This window comes from Sinocyclocheilus rhinocerous, unplaced genomic scaffold (assembly GCF_001515625.1).
Source record: "Sinocyclocheilus rhinocerous isolate Xijiao unplaced genomic scaffold, SAMN03320098_v1.1 scaffold1120, whole genome shotgun sequence".
Classification (NCBI taxonomy): Eukaryota; Metazoa; Chordata; class Actinopteri; order Cypriniformes; family Cyprinidae; genus Sinocyclocheilus; species Sinocyclocheilus rhinocerous.
In genome coordinates, this window is record NW_015666179.1 from 212,864 (window position 1) to 232,354 (window position 19,491).

Consider the following 19,491-nt stretch of genomic DNA (forward strand, 5'->3'; position numbering starts at 1 on the left):
ATTTTCAGCATCATTACTCCAGTCTTCAGTGTCACATGATCCTTCAGAAATCATTCTAATTTGATGCTCAAGAAACACATTATTATTATCTATGAAAACAGTTCTGCTGCTTAATACTTTTATAGAAACTTTGAAACTTTTTTTTCAGGATTCTCTGATTAAAGAAACTCTCTGAAACTTCAAAAGAACAGCATTTATTTGAAATAGAATTTTAGCTCTATTTTAAGACTTTACTGTCACTCTTGATCTATTTAAAGGCAGAGTGAGGGATTTCTGGTAGCCAATGTTTATATTTGAAATCACCAAAACAAACACGGCCCTACCCCAAAAGGGTCTTGCCCCTATTTTGATAGCTCCGCCCCACATATACGTACGCAACCCAGGCAACGATTAGTTCTGTGAAACAAAGCAAAACCAATGTTACACTGTGTCTACGGACGTGAGCGGCGCGGTGCAACAAATCCCCGACAGAAAACTGCTGCCGGGTTCTATTTATGACGTGCTGACATACATTTCAAATGGTTTTCAACGGTCGTTTGACCTCTTTCTCGCGTCCAGTGTAGGCAGACTTTAGTTGTTGTAGACACGGTGTTACTCACCTATTGAGAAGAAACAAAGCAACCTCGGCGTCCGATCGCAGGCCTCCGCTCCTTGAGTTCTCTCCAGCGCTGGAAAGCTGATCCGATATTTACACGGGTCCTACTTCTTGCCTTATCGTTCCGCAGACGTTTTCCTCTTTTGTTTTTTATCCGCCATCTCTATCTTTCTGTCGCTCGGCTCGGCTAATGTCCGTCCCATGCACTGAACGCGCTCTCCTCCACATCACGAGTAGACACGCCCCTTATTGCTGATTGGCTACAAGTTTGTTTTGCTATTCGGCCCGAATCAGTTTTCTAAAGTGTTTTTGAAAAATCACATACCCTGCCTTTAATAAACAGAACTGCACACATCCCGCGGAAGAACATTCCAACCTGAGCTACTTCTCTAAGTTTATGTCTCTGGCGATTCACGCAGGTATGTGTTACTCCGCAGCGGTGACGACCCGACCAGGCTACAATAGTCCAAATATAAGTACTTATTATAAGTGTACTGTAGTGATTCGGAATAAGACAAAAACGCGGTTTGGAAGATGAATTCATGATGTACTCGCTCATTATTTACATTTTGCAAATTTTGAACACAGAAAAAGTTACATAGTGCTGCTTTAACAGTTTCTCAAAATGTGTTAAAATTCATTAATACATACATTACCGTTAAAAAGGTTGGGGTCTTGAAAGATGTCACCAATGCTCACCTAATTTGAATTTATTTGATCAAAATAAAGCAAAACAATAATGTTTTGAAATATAAGTACAACTGTATTCTATTAAAAAAAAGTTTTTATTCCTGTGATGGCAAAGCTGAATTTTCAGCAGCAACTCCAGTCTTCAGAAATCATTCTAATATGCTGATGTGGTTCCTAAAAACATTTCTTAATATTATCAATAATAAGAAGACTTGAGTTGCTTAATATTTTTGTGGAAAGAGTGATATATTTTTTCAGAATGATTTAATGAATAGAAAGTTCAAAAGAACAGCATTTAAGTAGTATTTTGACACATTTGATTAATTTAGTGCATGCTTGTTGAATAAAAGTATTATTTTGTTTTAAAAAAATCTTACTGACCCCAAAGGTTTGATTTGTATTGTACATGATCTATTTTTATTTTGTTGCAGATGGTTCAGACAAATCAACGATCATTTTCGTGTCCGGGGTTGCTCTTACATTCTGTACAAACCTCATGGGAAGCACAAGACAGCAGGAGAGACAGGTGTGTGAATTTTGAATTCGAGTCTCCAACTGCATATTATTCTACAAATATACTTTTGATGTAATGTGTTGAGCAGACAGTATTATAGCTTTCTTTCAGATATAGTTATTGATATTGATATAGATATTGTCAGAAAGTACTTTAGCAGCATGTTGTAGAGCATGTTCCTTCATTCTAGCTGAGGGGGCGCTGCTGAAGCTGACGCAGGGACTTAAAGACGAATCCATGGCCTACATTTACCACTGTCAGAATCACTACTTCTGTCCTGTGGGCTATGAAGCCACACCACTAAAGGCAGCCAAAGCATACAGGTATGATGTACAGCAACTTTGGCTTTCATTTACTGCTTCATTAGTTCAAGTTAGGTTGTTATTGTTGAAAGAAAAAAAATAAAATCAGTTAATTTGCACTTCCAAAACATACATTTTATTTTTAGCAGTGAACTTTTATGTGTGCCAGAAAATGTTTATATTGTTTTCTTTTTTCCTTTTTGTCCATTAAATGTAAAGTTTTTATGATGTGTATGTTTTAACATCACAGAATGGCAAATATTTTTCAGTGCAAACACACACATGTACACTACCGTTCAAAAGTTTGGGCTCTGTTTTTTTTTTTTTTAAAGAAGTTATTTATTAAGGATGCATTAAATTGATCAAACATGACAGTAAATATATTTATAATGTTACAAAAGATTTCTATTTCAAACAAATGCAAATGTCAATATAGATATTGTCAGAAAGTACTTTAGCAGCATGTTGTAGAGCATGTTCCTTCATTCTAGCTGAGGGGGCGCTGCTGAAGCTGACGCAGGGACTTAAAGACGAATCCATGGCCTACATTTACCACTGTCAGAATCACTACTTCTGTCCTGTGGGCTATGAAGCCACACCACTAAAGGCAGCCAAAGCATACAGGTATGATGTACAGCAACTTTGGCTTTCATTTACTGCTTCATTAGTTCAAGTTAGGTTGTTATTGTTGAAAGAAAAAAAATAAAATCAGTTAATTTGCACTTCCAAAACATACATTTTATTTTTAGCAGTGAACTTTTATGTGTGCCAGAAAATGTTTATATTGTTTTCTTTTTTCCTTTTTGTCCATTAAATGTAAAGTTTTTATGATGTGTATGTTTTAACATCACAGAATGGCAAATATTTTTCAGTGCAAACACACACATGTACACTACCGTTCAAAAGTTTGGGCTCTGTTTTTTTTTTTTTTTAAGAAGTTATTTATTAAGGATGCATTAAATTGATCAAACATGACTTTGCATCACAGGAAGCTACATTTTAAATTATATTTAAAATAAAAAGTTATTTACAATTTTGTAATATTTCACAATATTACTTTTTGTACTGCATGTTTTGATCAGATAAATGGAGCCTTGGTGAGCATTAGAACCCAAAAGGGCAAGTGACAAACAGCCCAAAAATCTCTCGCACAGCACCAGTATTATTACATTATGAAAAGTCATGCAAATGTAGAGGAAAACTATTAACTTCTACCACTTTTATAAGACCCTGTTCCTCTAATCAAGAATGAAGCTCATTTCTTTCTTTCTTTCTTTTTATAGGGGGCCACTGGCACTTAATGAGATGGAGCACTGGATACTTATTGGTGAACCAAGCAGGAAACACCCTGCAATCCACTGTAAAAAGTATGGTTAATTTTTATGGAATAGTATTCCTTGGTGAAGTTATAAATATATATCATGACGCTCAAATTCTGACCTTTTTTTACTATCAGATGGGCAGATATTGTGACAGATCTGAACACTCAGAATCCAGAATACTTAGACATTCGCCACATAGAGAGAGGCATTCAGTATCGCAAAACCAAAAAGGTAAGAAACTTCAGGACTATGGTGATGGTGCTTCTACAATAATCTGAATATTATAAAGAATTATGTGTCTAGGAAAGTGTCTGAATGTGTGCTGTGAAGTATTGAAGCCCTGCATAATTCCTGATATCTTCATAGGTTGGAGGCAATCTGCATTGCATCATGGCCTTCCAGAGAGTCAACTGGCAAAAGTTGGGACCGTGGGCACTGAATCTGGAAAATCTGAGGCATGATCTCCACCATCAGGCGCCAGAACACAGAGGTCAAGCTGCGACAGAGGACGGTTCTGAGGAGCGAGCGATGAAACGCCTGGGTAGGTCCCTCAGTACGGGGAACAAGTCTGACAATGCCTGGAAGCGTTTGTCCAACACAGCAGAGTACAGGCACAGAAGTTCTCCAGACAGTGACCTAGATGAAGACACAACTGACTAAATCTAAAGTGTCCAACCCTCCTCCTAAAGAGCCCATTGGGTTTTCAACCATTTTAAACAAGGATATTTACCTTCCCAGGTTGTTAGCAACAGTACAAAAGTTAGAATTACATATCATAGATGAAGTTGCAAGCCAAATGGTGTGGTTAATGCTCTGGTAACCATAAGGAAGAAGCCATAAGCTTTTGTGGAGGACATCCCTGTAATGTCACTATTTTACAGCTATGTAAAACAAATTCCACAGCCCTCAGAAATGTGCCGTTAAATTAAGTTTAAAAATACTTCACAATGGCTCTCTCGCCAAGACGTTGAGTCACTTCCTGTAGGTCAAAATGCTGCTTTCTTTAAACTTATTGTGGATAAATGAATCATTAAATAAATGTGCAGTTAACTGCACTAAAGGTGTGGTCACATGTACCATTGTTATGCAGGTGAAATCCAGCAATTTCAGTAGGAATCCACACAATCTGGAATTTCATGTAATTGTGAAAGATTTCCCCGGTTTTTACAGTTGGTCACACCATGTTGACCAACAGAAAGCTGCTTGGTTTGAAAGTGATAGTGCTTCATATATTGCTACACTATACACAGTGGACAATTTGTGACTGCACCTTAAGTGTACCAAGAACATGAAGCGAATATTTGATTTTCAGATCAATAGCATCATTCCATTTGAGTTATATGCTATTTGGTGGATTTATATGCTATTGATGGTAGATCATTGGAGTGAAGTATGGACTGAAAAATTATTCATTTGCATAATGTGCTTGCAGAAAACTCAACACAACATAAAAGACTTTTTATGACAACAAAAACGTTTTTCATGAAGACTAGTTCTACTATTGCATAAACAAAAATGGCTTTATTAGTGTAAGTATAAAAAAATACAAACAAAGTGAAGGTCATCATAAAGATATCAGACTGTTTAATGATGTGACCATTTAATGGATCAGATTCTGGTTATCATTAAGTGACATAGTCCAATAAGATGGTGCCATCTTGTTGTAAATAGCAACTTGAAGGATTACACTCCCGTTCTTTGTGAAACGCTGTGAGCTAAGATTGCATGATTGCTTCCATGACATGTGAATTGTGATTTGTTTTTCCTTTAACACAGCAACATCTTGTGTATAATGTTAAAGTCATCACAAATCTCATACTCATGTGACTCTAGTGTATTATTATTGTATTCTTTTTATTTATAAATAAAATATTTATACACCTTCTTACACATCACTGCATTATTTCAGAATAAACTAAATGATGTCATGTTGATTCATGAGTCACGGCTAGGCATGTAGTTGTTGTTTCAGCTCAGTTATATCAGCAGGACCAACACGGCAGCAGCCACCTGTTGACAGAAATCAGCTGTGTGTGAGTCGGCGCAACAGGAAAGAACAAGTCATAGTATAGGTTTACAGTAAAGCTTATTTACTGGTACAAAAAAATACCAACCAATCCACAAAGCCCCTTGTTCTTTCCAGTCGAGACTTAGTTTGGCAAATGACGTCCGTTTCTCGGTTTTCCATCTGAAATAGCCACTTACATAATGAAACTATTGAGACAAATTGTCAATTATGATCAAAGTAAATAAGTTCTGGGTTCCCACGTTTTACCAATCAGTTTCCATGATTTTGCAGCCATTTGTGGTTATTGGATTGTTTTATTTTTTTATTTACACTATCATTTATTTTAAGTCTCTTATGCACGCCAAGGCTGCATTTATATAAAAACAACACTAATATTGTAAAATATCATTACAATTTTAAACAACTGTTATCTGTTTTAATAGATCATAAATGTTATTTATTCATATGGTAAAGCTGAATTTTTTAGCAGCCATTACTCCAGTGTTCATTGTCACATGATCCTTCAGAAATCATTCTAATATGCTGATTTGATGCTCAAGAAATATTTCTTATCAATGTTGAAAACAGTAAGTAAATTAATTTTTTTAATATAGCACATTTCAAGACATAAAAATATAAATATATTCATAAAATACTAAAAAGATGAATGCTTGTGCTGATTAATATTTTTGTGGAATCCATGATACTTTTTTAGGATTCTTTGATGAATAGGAAGTTCAAAAGAACAGCCTTGATTTGAAATTGTATTTATTTTGATAAATAAATGTATTTAAAAAAAATCTAACTGATCCCAAACTTTTGTCATAAAAAGAGAGATGGAGCAAAGAGCAATCATCTAAGATAGGGGATTTCTGTGATGAAATAATAAAATATAAATGTCCATGTTTTTTTTTCCATCCAGGTCAGGAAAATTTAATTTTTCAATGGAAACAAAACCAATGGCAATAATAACTTTCTATTCTAACTTACTGATTAACCTTACCCTGTCTTGGGGTCCCATCCTTCTCCACTATTAGGGTAGACCACCCAGCCCAAATCTGCTTTCTTGTGTGACTTGGCTGACTCTAGAAGCGGTTTCACTATCGGAGCGGGACAGCAGTTCACCCCCACTGCAACCAGCTGTGAGGACCTACAAGCCACCTGAACCGCCTCAGAAAATCTCCTCCCGCTTGAAATATTATGAATGTCCTGAAACACATTAATTGCATTAATAACAATGTCTAACTCATTTGTTTTAATCAGAGCATAAGCAGTTGCAAGTGTTTTATGAATGAAATTTGTTGCTGGATATCATGACATGTAATGCAGTGTATATCCATTAATATCAGTCACCTTACAAGAAAATGAAAGCCAGGCTTTAGCTTCTGGAAATTCTCTGAGTACTTCCACCAAAGCCTCCGCCTCTTTGAGACCTGGAATGGTTTCCATGGCAACAATATCAGCGCCGGCTTTTACTAAGCACTGGATCTGTGGACGATGCCAGTCTTTCAGCTCCTAAGACAAAAGAGAAAACATGCACTTGAAATTCTAATGTGATGGCAGATTTGGTGGACCAAGAGTTTCAGCCTGCATTACCTCCATTGTCATCTTGTCCTCATAGGCCCCTGTATACTCAGACCCATCATGTAAAAATGCCCCATATGGTCCCACTGAACCCGCAACCACAGGCTCTCTTCTGTCTTCTGGGGGAATTTTTCATTTTAGATTAAATTGTAGCTGGTGTCTCTACATTTTCTCCAGAAACTAGACAGAATTCATGATTTAGTAGGCTTGCACACACCTGATATGGGTGAGTGAGACATGAACTCACGGACTGTCTCTTTTGCCAGTTGAACCCCTGACATTATCGTCTGCTGCGCCTCCTCAGGCCGGAGACCAAGATATTTCACAAATCCCTCAATGCTGGCTTGATATGTGGCAGTTGTTATGACATCAGAACCGCTTTGAAGATATCTATTAAAACAAGTCTAATCAATCATTCATTAAATATTAAATAGTTCTTAGAAGTCATAGAAGAGGCATACAGAAATACTGAATGACTGACAGGATGGAGAATTTAGGTTCAAAATTATAAAATTTACATACATGTAAGAAGGTATTACAGTAAAAACAGTAATATTGTGAAATATTGTTAAAATTTACAATGACTTTTCCATTTTATATATATATATATATATATATATATATATTGTAGCGTTCTCAGACAATTGTTATATATAATACAGCAATTATTAAAAGAAATATTCACAAATATTTTACATCAAGTAAACACTTCACTTACACTTACACTTCAGGCATTGTTTGACAACTCACGTACAGAACATAATAATGAAGCCTGTAATTACCTGAAATGTACGTCCTTAATGGCCTCTGGGTTTGTATGCAAAATTCTTGCACTCCATAGTGGATCTCCCTGCAAATACAATATATGCGTGATTAAACTTGTGATTGTTAACAATAAGTTTGTGTAATAGTACCTACCTGTAACTGAAATCCACTTGCTTCAAGTTCTGTTGCCAGACCTCCATCTAGAATGAACGGACTGGTATCCATTTTGACCGATGTGGTTCGTGGAAATACCTTTGAAGTGCAAACCTCAACTAAACATTAAATCACGTTTGAAATATAGCCAAAAGACCTTTGTCTCACATTGTCGCAGATTTGCAACTTTTTAAGCTAAACCTAAATTTAGAAGCACGCTAAATTGTAGCCAATTGCTTAACAGTTCTGGTAAGCAGCAATGCATAACACTGAAGCGAAGCCAGTGTCAAAGTCCACACATAACAACAAACCCATGTGTGAGTGGCATTTGGCGGTAAAGGTCAGAAACTACTACTTCCGGGTTACAGTAAGACTCGGATAAGCAAAGTATTGGCTCCCCAAACGTCTGTTTACTCACCAGACTTTAAAGTCGAAAGCAACTGAATGTTAAAAACCTACGGAATATAGTTAGGAGTTCACAGGCGGTATGGTTTATTATTTTATTTGGCGGTAGCCCGTTTGATGTTGTTGCTATGGTGATGGGACTTAACAGCGAGGCGAAAGGAAGACAATCAACCGTCTGTTAAACAGCAATCAACAAATATTATCATTCCTTTAAAGAAATCAGACATGGTAAGTGGGAGAGTATGTTTTTCTAGTCTTTAGATATTAGTAATAAAGGACTGAACTCATATGATCATGAATGTTTGTTGTGGTTTTGGCGGAAGTCGTTTCCTTTTTAAAAATGTTGTTTTTTTCTCTGAAAGAAACGCAAGTCACATAAACCATTGAGATTGTATGTGTTGTGTGCACTAAATATAAAATACCATATGTACATTCTCATGTATACATCTCATGTAAACTGTAATAGAGCGATGCATTAAGTCATAGCCAATAGACACGAATCTTGGCTATTTAAATCCTAGTTAACGTTAAATCAATGAAGACAATTCATAATCAGTTACAAAGCAAAACAGTTTTGTAACTGCATCATTTGTAAACTAATTTTCTGAATGCTCTCATTTGATCTACCACTAGATGTCAGTATTTGCCTCCTTAATTGTTCTTCGAGAAACAAAAAGTTTTCAAAAGAAAGCTCAGACTTCGTTTCACTGACTGAATGTAGTTTTGGCAGGTTTCAGAAAGCTGCTTAACTGTTTTCCAACTGTATTTGAAAACTAGCTGTCTGGCTTCAGGCTCTACAACATCATACTGAAGATGGAGGATGCCATTTTCCACTGAAATTCATTGAAATTATAGATCCAGTTCAGCCAGAAGCTTTAATGTCATTAAGTGGAATAATATGCTTTTTTAGTGTCATTAGCTCAACAATCTAAACCTTGTTATTCTGTGGGTAACAGGATACTTTCGCCATCATCTTCTTGCTCTGTTGTACTCATACGCTATGTTTATTTTCCAATTCACTTTCTGTCTCCTTAAGTAGTGTACATTGATCCATCTCCATGCAGACAGCATGAAATGTTTGCAGTGATAGCATAGGGCAACAGCAGGTGTCTGAGAAAGTCTCAGCTTCCAAAGAAGGGCTCTGAGAGGAAAGCCCTATTTTTCAGAGTGTTAGAGGTGGCAGATAAGCCCAGCTATTTCCAGTTTGATCTGGCCAGGATCATTAACCGGGAGTCTGTGATTTTGTTGTGCTGGAATGTTCATTTAGAGCCCCCTCAAAGCTCCTTGATTTCTGCTTTCATTCCATTCAGATAAAAACAAAACAAAACAAAACAAAAAAAACATTTTTTTTTATGATGCTTTCTCTTAAGAACAACAGATAGGCAGCACTTTGCTGTGCTAATATTGGAGAAAAAACCTTCTATATTTCTTCTTAGACGTACAGATGTCCTCAGGTAACTTTGGCCCCATGCAGAATGTGGAAATATAGCTCTCATTTTGCACAAAGCTGTCTGTCACATGCTGCAGGGGGTGACTACCCGCCGAAACACACTCTTTCAGACTGGAAAAAAGCCACCAAACACCGCAGTAGTCTTGATCATGAAAATGTAGGCTAGTGGGTTAATATTATTAGTTGTGTCTGTGTCATATTCTAGTTACAAATATGCACTGCAAAAAAATGATTTTAGTACAAATGATTTTTGTCTTGTTTTCTACTATAAATGTCTAAACACTATTAAATTAAGATACATTTACTTGAGAAGCAAATTGACTTGAGATATTAAGTCGTTTTCTGAAAAACATTTTTATTTTTATTTTTTTCAAAATATGAGTTTATGCTTTGCATCAAAAGTAATGCTTAAAACGAGAAAAAAATATCTGTCAGTGGGATAAGAAAAATAAACTTAATTCAAGATTATTTTTCTTACCCCATTGATATTTTTGTCTTTTCTACTATAAATGTCTAAACACTATTAAATTAAGATACATTTACTTGAGAAGCAAATTGACTTGAGATATTAAGTCGTTTTCTGAAAAACATTTTTATTTTTATTTTTTTCAAAATATGAGTTTATGCTTTGCATCAAAAGTAATGCTTAAAACGAGAAAAAAATATCTGTCAGTGGGATAAGAAAAATAAACTTAATTCAAGATTATTTTTCTTACCCCATTGATATTTTTTCTCGTTTTAAGCATAAACTTGGATAATTTTTTTAGAAAACAAGTCTTAATATGACTTTTTTCCAAACAACATTTTAGAAAAAAAAAAAGAAAGAAACCTTAAGTAATTTTCCTTAAAGTAAATGTATCTTGATTTAAAAAAAAAACATACAGTAATAGAAAAATATAGACAAACATCCTAAGTAACAATCAATATTTTCAGTATGCAAATTGTTTACTGTTTAGTGCTTTGGGGAAAAAAAAAAGTTTTGCCAGTCTTCACATTTATTTTTACCTATCGCTGACTGGTGTAAGGCCTCAAGGAGGTGATAATAACAGGTATTTTATATAAAAATAATATTTTTCAGACCTGTGCTTCAGCATATTTGTATAAAGAAGGCTGTTCATTGTCAATATTATCTCTGTCACAGCTGACTGAGGGGTAAGAATAGCCTGTGTAGGCCCTGGAAGAGGCCCTGTTAGATTCAAGGTAGCTCAATTACGTTAAAGGGATTCTCACTGAGTCTGTACGGTTTGATGAGTGAGAGAATTTGTGTTATGTTGCAGATACACTAATGATCTGTTGTTAAATTAGTTAGGATAATGTGATGCCATGTTTGGGCTCAGTGTTGACATCTTGCCTCTATCAATTAGCGAGCAAGTGGCCTGGAGGATGGATGGCATAGTGGCTAGAAATGCAACATGATTAAAGCACTGCCTACTGATGATGATTATCTGCCAGTTATTATGTCAGTTATTATGAATATGCATAAGTCTTATGAGTATATTTGCTTGACTTTGGATGTCCACTAATCAACAGACAATTAGCAGATAACTTCTCAGATAATTTCATGGGCTCAGTTATATGCCCCTGAATCACAGCCTGTGCTATGAATTTCACCCACAAGGTGGCAATCTGCATGGAACAGAGATCACACCAACATGCTCACTCCATGTTTTGTTCAAGGGCACCTCTGAGTTGGTGTCAAGGTGAAATCAGCCACTTTATAGTGAAACAACAGTAAAACTCACATAGATTTTGATGTAGTCTGTATAAAATACTTATGGAATCTTGGCTATGACTAGGCCTAATACTTATTTTTATGAAAGTGGCGATATCCTGAGGGTCCTACTTTAGAGCAATTAATTTTTTTTTTTTTTTAAAGATTTACAGTGCCTCTGTCAGTGAATATTTTATTAAATATTTATCACATGCATTTGTATTCAAAGCAATATTTTTGTCTAAACAATTATCCACACATTATGCTATATATATATATTAGGGCTGCACAATTAATCAAATTTCTAATCGCAATTACAGATGCCACAATTACGTTTTGCAAACGTTACTGGATATAAAAAAAACTCCACTAATTGTTCCATTACTATTAAAGAGAGCTTTTATTGCTTGTCACTTTTTCGAGATGGTCCTCACTGCAGAACACAAGATCCAGGGGGTGAGGTTGGATCCAGATCCAACTCCCACCTTACATATACCTAAACCTACCCGTCTCCCACCCCCTGATCCCTAAACCCATCCATCTCCACTCCTAAACCCACCCATCTCCACCCCTAAACCTACCATCTCCACCCCCTAGATGTGGATCCAACCCCGCCCCCTGGATCTTTTTTCTGCAGTGAGGGGCTACTAACTTTTTCACTTTGTGTAGGATTAGGACATTGTGTTAGGGTATTTGGTTATTTTGTTTAGTTTTTTAAATTATTTTTTTAGTACAGGGCTCCAGACTGCGACCAAATTTTTTCTGCCAGTGCGACTAATTTTTGTGACCACCTCGTTGTCCAACTCATAAGCGCTGCCATTTCTGTTGCATCTGAGAACAATGCGGACCGTTTATCAGCTCGGACCGCGAAGCAAACAAACTTGTCCAAGCTCAGAACAGCTTTACTCGAGAGCCAAAGTTGATTTCACGACACTGTTACTGCACAGATGCAACAGTGCTGCGAGATCCTGTGAAAAGCGTTTGAATTCGCCGCACAATGATAAGGTTGCTGCGAGATCTTGTGAGAATCATTCAAATTCTGCACAGAATTCTCTGTTATAAACTGCGCTGACATACGTCAGGAAACCAGAAGCGGTAACGCTAACTGTAACCATGGTGTTGTGGTAGAAATAGTCGAATGCATTACATTATTCATTTCAGGGTTTGTACAACCTTTTGAGAGAGAAATTCAAGCACTTTTCAATGACTTTCAAGCATTTAACACAACTATTTCCAGCACTTTAAAGCTCTAAAATGATCCAGTTTGAATGTTATTTTTAATGGGATGACCAAAATATACTTTGTGGTAAACGCTTATGTAAAATAAAATAAAAAAATACATCAAATCACAATTATAACCAGTAGACGGCAGCAGAGGAGCATTTATTGGCTTATTAGTCATTTATTTTTACTTTTTCTCTATATTTTGAAATGATAAAATCACTATTATAAAATATCAAATCATCAAGAAATCAGATTTTGTCAGAATTTTACACTTTGTATGAAGAAAGAAAAGTCACAAAGTGCCTTGAAAAACAAACTTTTCTTCAATTTGCTACTAAATCACACATAATCACTGAAGTTGGTCAGTTCCATATACTAGAAGAATAATGGTACATTTAATAAGAGTGGAATATATATCAAAATAATAATAGATTTTGCACCTATTACTGTTGTTAATGAAAGTAAATTTTGTATGCATCTTAACTCAAGCTTAGTGCTTTACTGTCAAATCTGTATAAACAATAAACAAAAGAAAAATAAACAAGAAATGAACATGTAATATTATTAGTAACTGCACTTATTAATGCAAAACAATAGTAATTTTATGATTAAATGATCTATATTTTAATACTCCCGCACACCACCCCCAGCGCTACCAAATCTGCTCTTGGCGCCACCATCTGTAGAACTTAATGGCGCTGGTGCCACTGCTCTCAAATGTTAGTCTGGAGCCCTGTAGTAGTAAAAATATAAAGGGACATTCTAAAAACTCTTGGAATTTTATCTCCCCCAGGCCCCGTGAGTAGGCTATAGCATAAAGGCACCTCCTCATCATAGGGCCACACATAACATTTCCGGGTTGCCCCTCTAATGACGACTCTATGAATTTAAAATGTATTATCTGAAGTCTATTGATAGTTTCTATATTTGTGCAGCCCTAATGTTTGCATGAGTGTGTAGTGCACTGTTTCAGGAGCAGTAGCTCCAGCAGCTGGAGAATGGCTCCCCATTTGCAGCAGAGCTCCCCAGGGGACCAAAGGGCTGATTCAAGATCTGAACCTCTGACTCAGCTTGTTAACAGGCCCAGCTGTCCGTCTGTCCTGAGGGTCAAAGCGCGGCTGTTGTGACTCCCTGTCCAAGCATGAGGGTCAGATCGTGACATTCCCCTGCCGTGCCTGGCTTGATTGTGTGTTGTGTTATGCACAGGATGAGCGCTTTGCCTTTCTGGCTGAGTGGTACGACCCCAGTGCTGCTCTCCTGCGACGATACCAGCTGCTCTACTACCCTAAAGATGGCTCTGTGGAGATGGTGCGTTCCTATACTCAGATTTCAGACCCTGACTTCCAGCTATGTTTGAGATTTGTCCATTCACACGCATGCTTCTCTTCATATAGTTTGATATGAAGAACCAGCGCACCTTTCTACGGAGGACCAAGTTTGATGAGATTCATCCAGAGGATCTGTTTGTTGGCAACCGAGTAAACGTCTTTTCCCGTCAGCTGAACCTCATAGGTTACGGGGATCAGTACACAGCCAACAAACTGGGCAGTAAGAAGGAGAGGTACTTTTTCCTGAAGGCCACTGCTGAGGCAGAACTTGTCTTTCCAAACCTGTATGACTTTCTTCTGCAGAACACAAAAAAGATACTTTGAAGGAAGTCTCATTGATTTCTGTTTTATGGCCCAAAAAAAAAAAAACAGTGAGACACATCTTTTATGTTTCTCAAAAGAAAGAAAGCCATGCAGGTTTAGATCATCAGGTGAAGTAAATCCCTTTATCCCTTTAAAAGAAAAGTTCACACACGCACACAAATAAATTGTTAAAACAAAAGTAATCAATTTGACTTATGCACTATATCCAAATCTTCTGAAGCCATGCAATAGTTTTGGGTAACAAAAGACCTACATTTATGTCATCATTTACTGATAATGCTTCCTTTTCATCTCTTACATCAATCACATTCACACTATTTCCAACTGCTCTTTCTCTCCTTTGAAATTCATGGTGACGTGCCATGAATATAAATTTGGGAAAGATTACAGAGGGACAGACTCAAGGCAATATGCACTCTTCAAAGTAAATTTGAACTGGCTACTCAAATGACTGCTGTTGTTTAGTCAGAGCATCATATCTAGTACTGTAACAGCAGCATTATCTAATGCTTAGGGTCAATTTAAAATATAATTTCAAAGATTAAAGAATTCCTTTTTAAAGAAATGCTTTAGAATTTGTATTAAAATGTAGCTAGACTTTCAGATTAAATTGATGATAACTCTTTTAATTAATATGTTTTAATTAAACATGAATATGTTTTTTTTTTAACATTAATATGTTTCTTTTAATTAATAGTAATGTTTATCAACCAGCCTTTGTAAAGTCTCTGACAGCAGCAGTTGTCGATTTGTGTAAGTAATTGGCATTTTCTGTTATCATTGTTTCTATAATGAAAATAATAGCAAGAGCTAAATATTCATGGTGCTGAATGGCTACAATATGTATGTGTTGTCTTTGTCTCAGATAGCCTTATATGTGTGCCTGTGTTTAATGTACTGGGCAAAAAGTTTGGCATCTTTGTCTTGCATTTTATAAATATCTCAAAAAATTCTTCATGCTATAAAATGCTATTAAATATTATGTACATATTGCTATTAAATACATGCACACACACTCACTCACTAAAACAATTTACTCTAAACAAATCCCATTTTAGATTATATAGGTTACAATTTATATCCATGTTGGTTCATCCCTGGCACTTTTAACATTAATATGTTTCTTTTAATTAATAGTAATGTTTATCAACCAGCCTTTGTAAAGTCTCTGACAGCAGCAGTTGTCGATTTGTGTAAGTAATTGGCATTTTCTGTTATCATTGTTTCTATAATGAAAATAATAGCAAGAGCTAAATATTCATGGTGCTGAATGGCTACAATATGTATGTGTTGTCTTTGTCTCAGATAGCCTTATATGTGTGCCTGTGTTTAATGTACTGGGCAAAAAGTTTGGCATCTTTGTCTTGCATTTTATAAATATCTCAAAAAATTCTTCATGCTATAAAATGCTATTAAATATTATGTACATATTGCTATTAAATACATGCACACACACTCACTCACTAAAACAATTTACTCTAAACAAATCCCATTTTAGATTATATAGGTTACAATTTATATCCATGTTGGTTCATCCCTGGCACTTTTTTTTTTTTTTTACTTTCGGATTTGCTTTTTATGTTCATGTCTTGTGTCTTCTTCAGGACTTTGGCTATGATTAAGCCGGACGCTGTCACAAAAGTTGGCGACATTATTCAGATGATTTATGATGCCAACCTTATTGTCACCAAAGCCAAAATGACCAAACTTACATGGTAAGCCATTTATGTTTTAAGAAACAGACTTGTTAAGAAATAATGATATTGGGATCAGGCCTTCAGCAATTTTTCAGTTGGTACAAAGAAAAGGAGGCCTCTGGAATTCTTGCTTAAGGCAGTTTATGCCTAATTATGCTAATGAGGTATTTCAGTAACCCAAGAATGATTTCTCAGAATTTGTGATGGGTGGATATGACAAAGTCACTTCTTCAGGGAAAAAAAGTATATCACAGCAAAAATCATGCACTGCTTGCTCTATGCATTAACCTGTATATCACTGGCATACACTTGTTCTTCTCGGAGCCCCTGACCATTTTTGCACACACAGATTAAGTCAGGAATGAAACATAAAAATGTTGCACACTCTGTTCTGTATTCTGAAACACTTTACACTGTAATTCTTGCAAAGATCAGAGCTTCTCATTAGTAGCTGCCTTTGCACAGTACCAGGAATGGATTATATTCACAGCACAATGCAGCAATTATTAACTGAGGTAGTGAGAAAGGGAGAGCATTAGAGAGAAGAGGCAGTGTTTAAAGTTGCTGTTGCAGACATTATTTCTTTGGCCTGTTTTGTAAAGGTCAGTCTATGGTTTATAAAAATTGTGGTAATATGGGCGCTGGTAGACTAAAAGTTAAAGATCTTGGCTGCTAACACAAAGACAGTGTGTTCAGTCGCAGGGAGAAGTGACCAAGAACTGGGGAGTTACTGAAGTCACAATTTTCCTCAAGTAAAATTGTGCCCTTGGGCAAATCAGCCCAGATTGCTCCACAGGATTTGACCTCCAGATTAGAGTTGTTAAGAGTAAATCTGAGGACATTTTCAGGTGATTTCAGAGTAAAATGGCTTTAAATGGCTTGGTGACCTTGGAGCTTTAAAATACAATATCTGTACATTAGTAGTTATTATTTTAATGCATTTACTATGTAAACATCATAACAAATATTTAAATGTAATAATATGGAAAAAGAAAGCCCAAGCCAGTGTTATTTTAGTATTATTTATATAGTACTATCGAATAGTATTTATTTAATTTTTAAACTGAAAATTAGTTTTCATAAAGAAAAATTTATTTAGTAAATTTGTTATGTGCTTTTTTCATTTTTATTAGTTTTTGTATTTTATATAGCTTAAATGTATTTTTATTTAAGTTTCAGTATTTATATTATGTATTTTATTTCAGCTTCATTACAATTCCCGAAAACATTTTTTATAGTTTTTAATAGTTTAATGCTTTTAGTTTTAGTTTTAGTTAACAGTAACAACACTGGCCCAAGCTGCAACTTTGCAAAAAAAAAAAAAGAAAGTCAGTTAATCTTGTATCAATCATAATAGCTTATGTTTTTTTTTTTTTAAACCTGGAGATCCTTATTGTATGAAGAGAAATAACATTTTGAGGCCTTTTGGATGTCTTCGTATATTTGTAGACATTTCACAGGAAATTGGCGTTTATGTAGTTGGCAGAAAATATGATGCAAAATGGCTACAGTGAATTTGAAGATTACTTTTTTTTCTATATGTCACTTTACATGTGGTTTAGTGCCACATTTCTTAAAGAATGGAAAATGCTGAGGGTTAATCTTTCCTTTTCCTCTTGAAATATGCTGACATGGAGAGTTTCTCTGATAGACTGTGTTGTTTTAGCCTGGTCAGGTTTTGCGGCTTTAACCTTTCCTCAAAGTACCAAACAGCTGTTCATTGACAGAGACAGTCCTTGTCAGGGAATGAAGATGTGGAAGTTGTGTTAAGCATATAATCTCATTTCTTGGACTAGTTGACACGTCATCAATTAAAAAAATTATATGGTATGGTATGAAGAGGAAAATTTTAGTTCCTCAATTTCGTATTCGTATTTCACTATAGGTGTCAGCCGAGAGATGGTGGGGTTTGGAGATCACTTATTAACCCTGTGTACTTTTATGGCTTTCTTACAGGAAGCAGGCAGCGGACTTTTACACGGAACATCAGTCAAAGTCTTTTTTCAAGTGAGTCTTTCCTGAGTCAATGATTGACTTGTATGTAAGGGCTGCTTTTGAAGGAGAATCTTGACACCTGAACCAACACTGAGATTGTCACAGTGACTTTGGCATGACTTTTCATGACACTGCGTGTTTTTAACCGCAAATTCAATTATAAACACCACAGCAAAATGTTGCTAAAGCCAGTTGTCTTCTTCAACAACAGTAATTTGGTGCAGTTTGTGAGCTCCGGTCCCGTGATTGCTATGGAGCTGATGGGGGATGAGGCAGTGTCTACCTGGAGAAAAGTTCTAGGCCCGACTGATTCTGGTGTGGCACAAAAAGATGCAGCGAATAGTCTTAGAGGCCAGTTTGGTACCGATGGCACTAAGAATGCAGGACATGGGTCCGACTCGTTGGCATCTGCTGCACGGGTAACAAAAAAGCAACTGTCAATAGCAATTAATCGAGCCCACAATCTTCTGTTGATCAGATTTTTCCCAGTAATATGCTAATAAAGGCAAAGGAAATGACTGGTGATGTGTTTTTAATTACAACTATATAGGAGCTGGAGTTCTTCTTCCCTTCTACTACTGGTCACGGTCCCTCCAACACAGCCATGTACTCAGACTGCACCTGCTCTATCATTAAACCTCATGCCATCTCAGAAGGTAAACCCACAACACACACTGACGATATACTCTATCTCTGTCTAATCAGGCATCTTTGAAATAACCTGCTATAGATGAGATATAGCATAGTTAATTATTTGCTATTTGTAATGTGCTGTTAGTAGTGTATTATTAACCCATCTCTGTTTATAAGTGCACATTATCATCAGAAGGACTATGACACTCCTGGTATGTCATACCCCATCATTCCTGTCCCAGATACTCACTCAGGCAATATTCTCTTAAATGCTGGTCCAGGAGTTCTGCTAATTCTCCAAAACCTTGCCATGCAACATGAGTGATTCTAGTGCCATTAGACCATATCATCTTGTTTCACTTCATACATGAAAGCAGCACATATTTGCTTTAGCCTCCATATTAACAGGTTACTGCTTTCACATTGCGCCATTAAGCAGCTTGGTGACGCATTTCAGAATTGTAGGTGCAACTGCCAGGGTTCCAACATTCTGGAAATATTAGAATTTTAAAGGGGTCCTATTATGCTCTTTTACAAAGTCTTGATTTTGTTTTGGGGGTGTACTAGAACAGGATCTCATACTAGGTTGTTCAAAAAACACATTATTTTTCACATATTTTACATTATTACAACACCTCTCTCCCTTGTCTGGCATGAACGGCTCGAATAGTTCCTGTATCAAATGAAAGCCCGCCTTCTGAAATACGAAATGTGCTGTGATTGGTTAGCTGGGCCAGTGTGTGTTGTGATTGGAGCACTCGGCGCCTGGTCGGGAAATGTCATGTCCCTTA

General features: G+C 36.2%; 3 protein-coding genes across 7 annotated transcripts in view; 2 read left to right on the top strand and 1 right to left on the bottom strand.

Moving 5' to 3' along the window:
- LOC107732014 (basic immunoglobulin-like variable motif-containing protein) overlaps positions 1 to 4,866 on the top strand; it is a 19,190-nt gene extending 14,324 nt beyond the window's left edge. The window contains exons 5-9 of the mRNA XM_016543239.1: positions 1,717 to 1,811; positions 1,990 to 2,122; positions 3,385 to 3,468; positions 3,558 to 3,654; positions 3,790 to 4,866. Of these exons, the coding sequence (XP_016398725.1) occupies positions 1,717 to 1,811; positions 1,990 to 2,122; positions 3,385 to 3,468; positions 3,558 to 3,654; positions 3,790 to 4,083 (703 nt within the window). The 3' untranslated portion in view covers positions 4,084 to 4,866. The remainder of the gene's footprint in view (positions 1 to 1,716; positions 1,812 to 1,989; positions 2,123 to 3,384; positions 3,469 to 3,557; positions 3,655 to 3,789) is intronic.
- Positions 4,867 to 5,200: 334 nt separating this feature from the next.
- On the bottom strand, positions 5,201 to 8,430 carry LOC107732016 (homocysteine S-methyltransferase YbgG-like). Of its 3 annotated transcripts, XM_016543245.1 has the most exons (9): positions 8,352 to 8,430; positions 7,934 to 8,032; positions 7,798 to 7,865; positions 7,233 to 7,405; positions 7,028 to 7,134; positions 6,785 to 6,946; positions 6,435 to 6,640; positions 5,538 to 5,611; positions 5,201 to 5,433 (listed from the first exon to the last, which is right to left on the bottom strand). In XM_016543245.1, the coding sequence occupies exons 2-9, from the start codon at positions 8,003 to 8,005 to the stop codon at positions 5,372 to 5,374; spliced, it is 924 nt and encodes a 307-aa protein (XP_016398731.1). In that variant the 5' UTR covers positions 8,006 to 8,032; positions 8,352 to 8,430; the 3' UTR covers positions 5,201 to 5,371. The 3 variants fall into 3 exon arrangements, with proteins under 3 accessions (XP_016398731.1, XP_016398732.1, XP_016398730.1); XM_016543246.1 differs by lacking the exon at positions 8,352 to 8,430 and having other exon boundaries at positions 7,028 to 7,131; positions 7,934 to 8,249; XM_016543244.1 differs by lacking the exon at positions 8,352 to 8,430 and having other exon boundaries at positions 7,934 to 8,249.
- A 68-nt stretch (positions 8,431 to 8,498) lies between these two features.
- The window catches only part of LOC107732015 (nucleoside diphosphate kinase 7-like), a 40,016-nt gene continuing 29,023 nt past the window's right edge, over positions 8,499 to 19,491 (top strand). For 2 of the 3 annotated variants that reach the window (XM_016543240.1, XM_016543242.1), the window contains exons 1-7: positions 8,499 to 8,566; positions 13,930 to 14,031; positions 14,118 to 14,284; positions 15,980 to 16,090; positions 18,029 to 18,079; positions 18,279 to 18,486; positions 18,618 to 18,723. In XM_016543240.1, the coding sequence (XP_016398726.1) occupies positions 8,564 to 8,566; positions 13,930 to 14,031; positions 14,118 to 14,284; positions 15,980 to 16,090; positions 18,029 to 18,079; positions 18,279 to 18,486; positions 18,618 to 18,723 (748 nt within the window). In that variant the 5' untranslated portion in view covers positions 8,499 to 8,563. The remainder of the gene's footprint in view (positions 8,567 to 13,929; positions 14,032 to 14,117; positions 14,285 to 15,979; positions 16,091 to 18,028; positions 18,080 to 18,278; positions 18,487 to 18,617; positions 18,724 to 19,491) is intronic. The other variant, XM_016543243.1, reaches the window with a different exon arrangement.

Excerpts from the sequence above, each read along its gene's own strand:
- LOC107732016 (XM_016543245.1), bottom strand. The coding sequence starts at position 8,005 with ATGGATACCAGTCCGTTCATTCTAGATGGAGGTCTGGCAACAGAACTT. Across the intron at positions 7,866-7,933 it reads CAAGTGGATTTCAGTTACAG|GGAGATCCACTATGGAGTGC; the intron begins GTAGGTACTATT and ends TTGTATTTGCAG. Across the intron at positions 5,434-5,537 it reads ACAAGGGGCTTTGTGGATTG|GTGGCTGCTGCCGTGTTGGT; the intron begins GTTGGTATTTTT and ends TTCTGTCAACAG.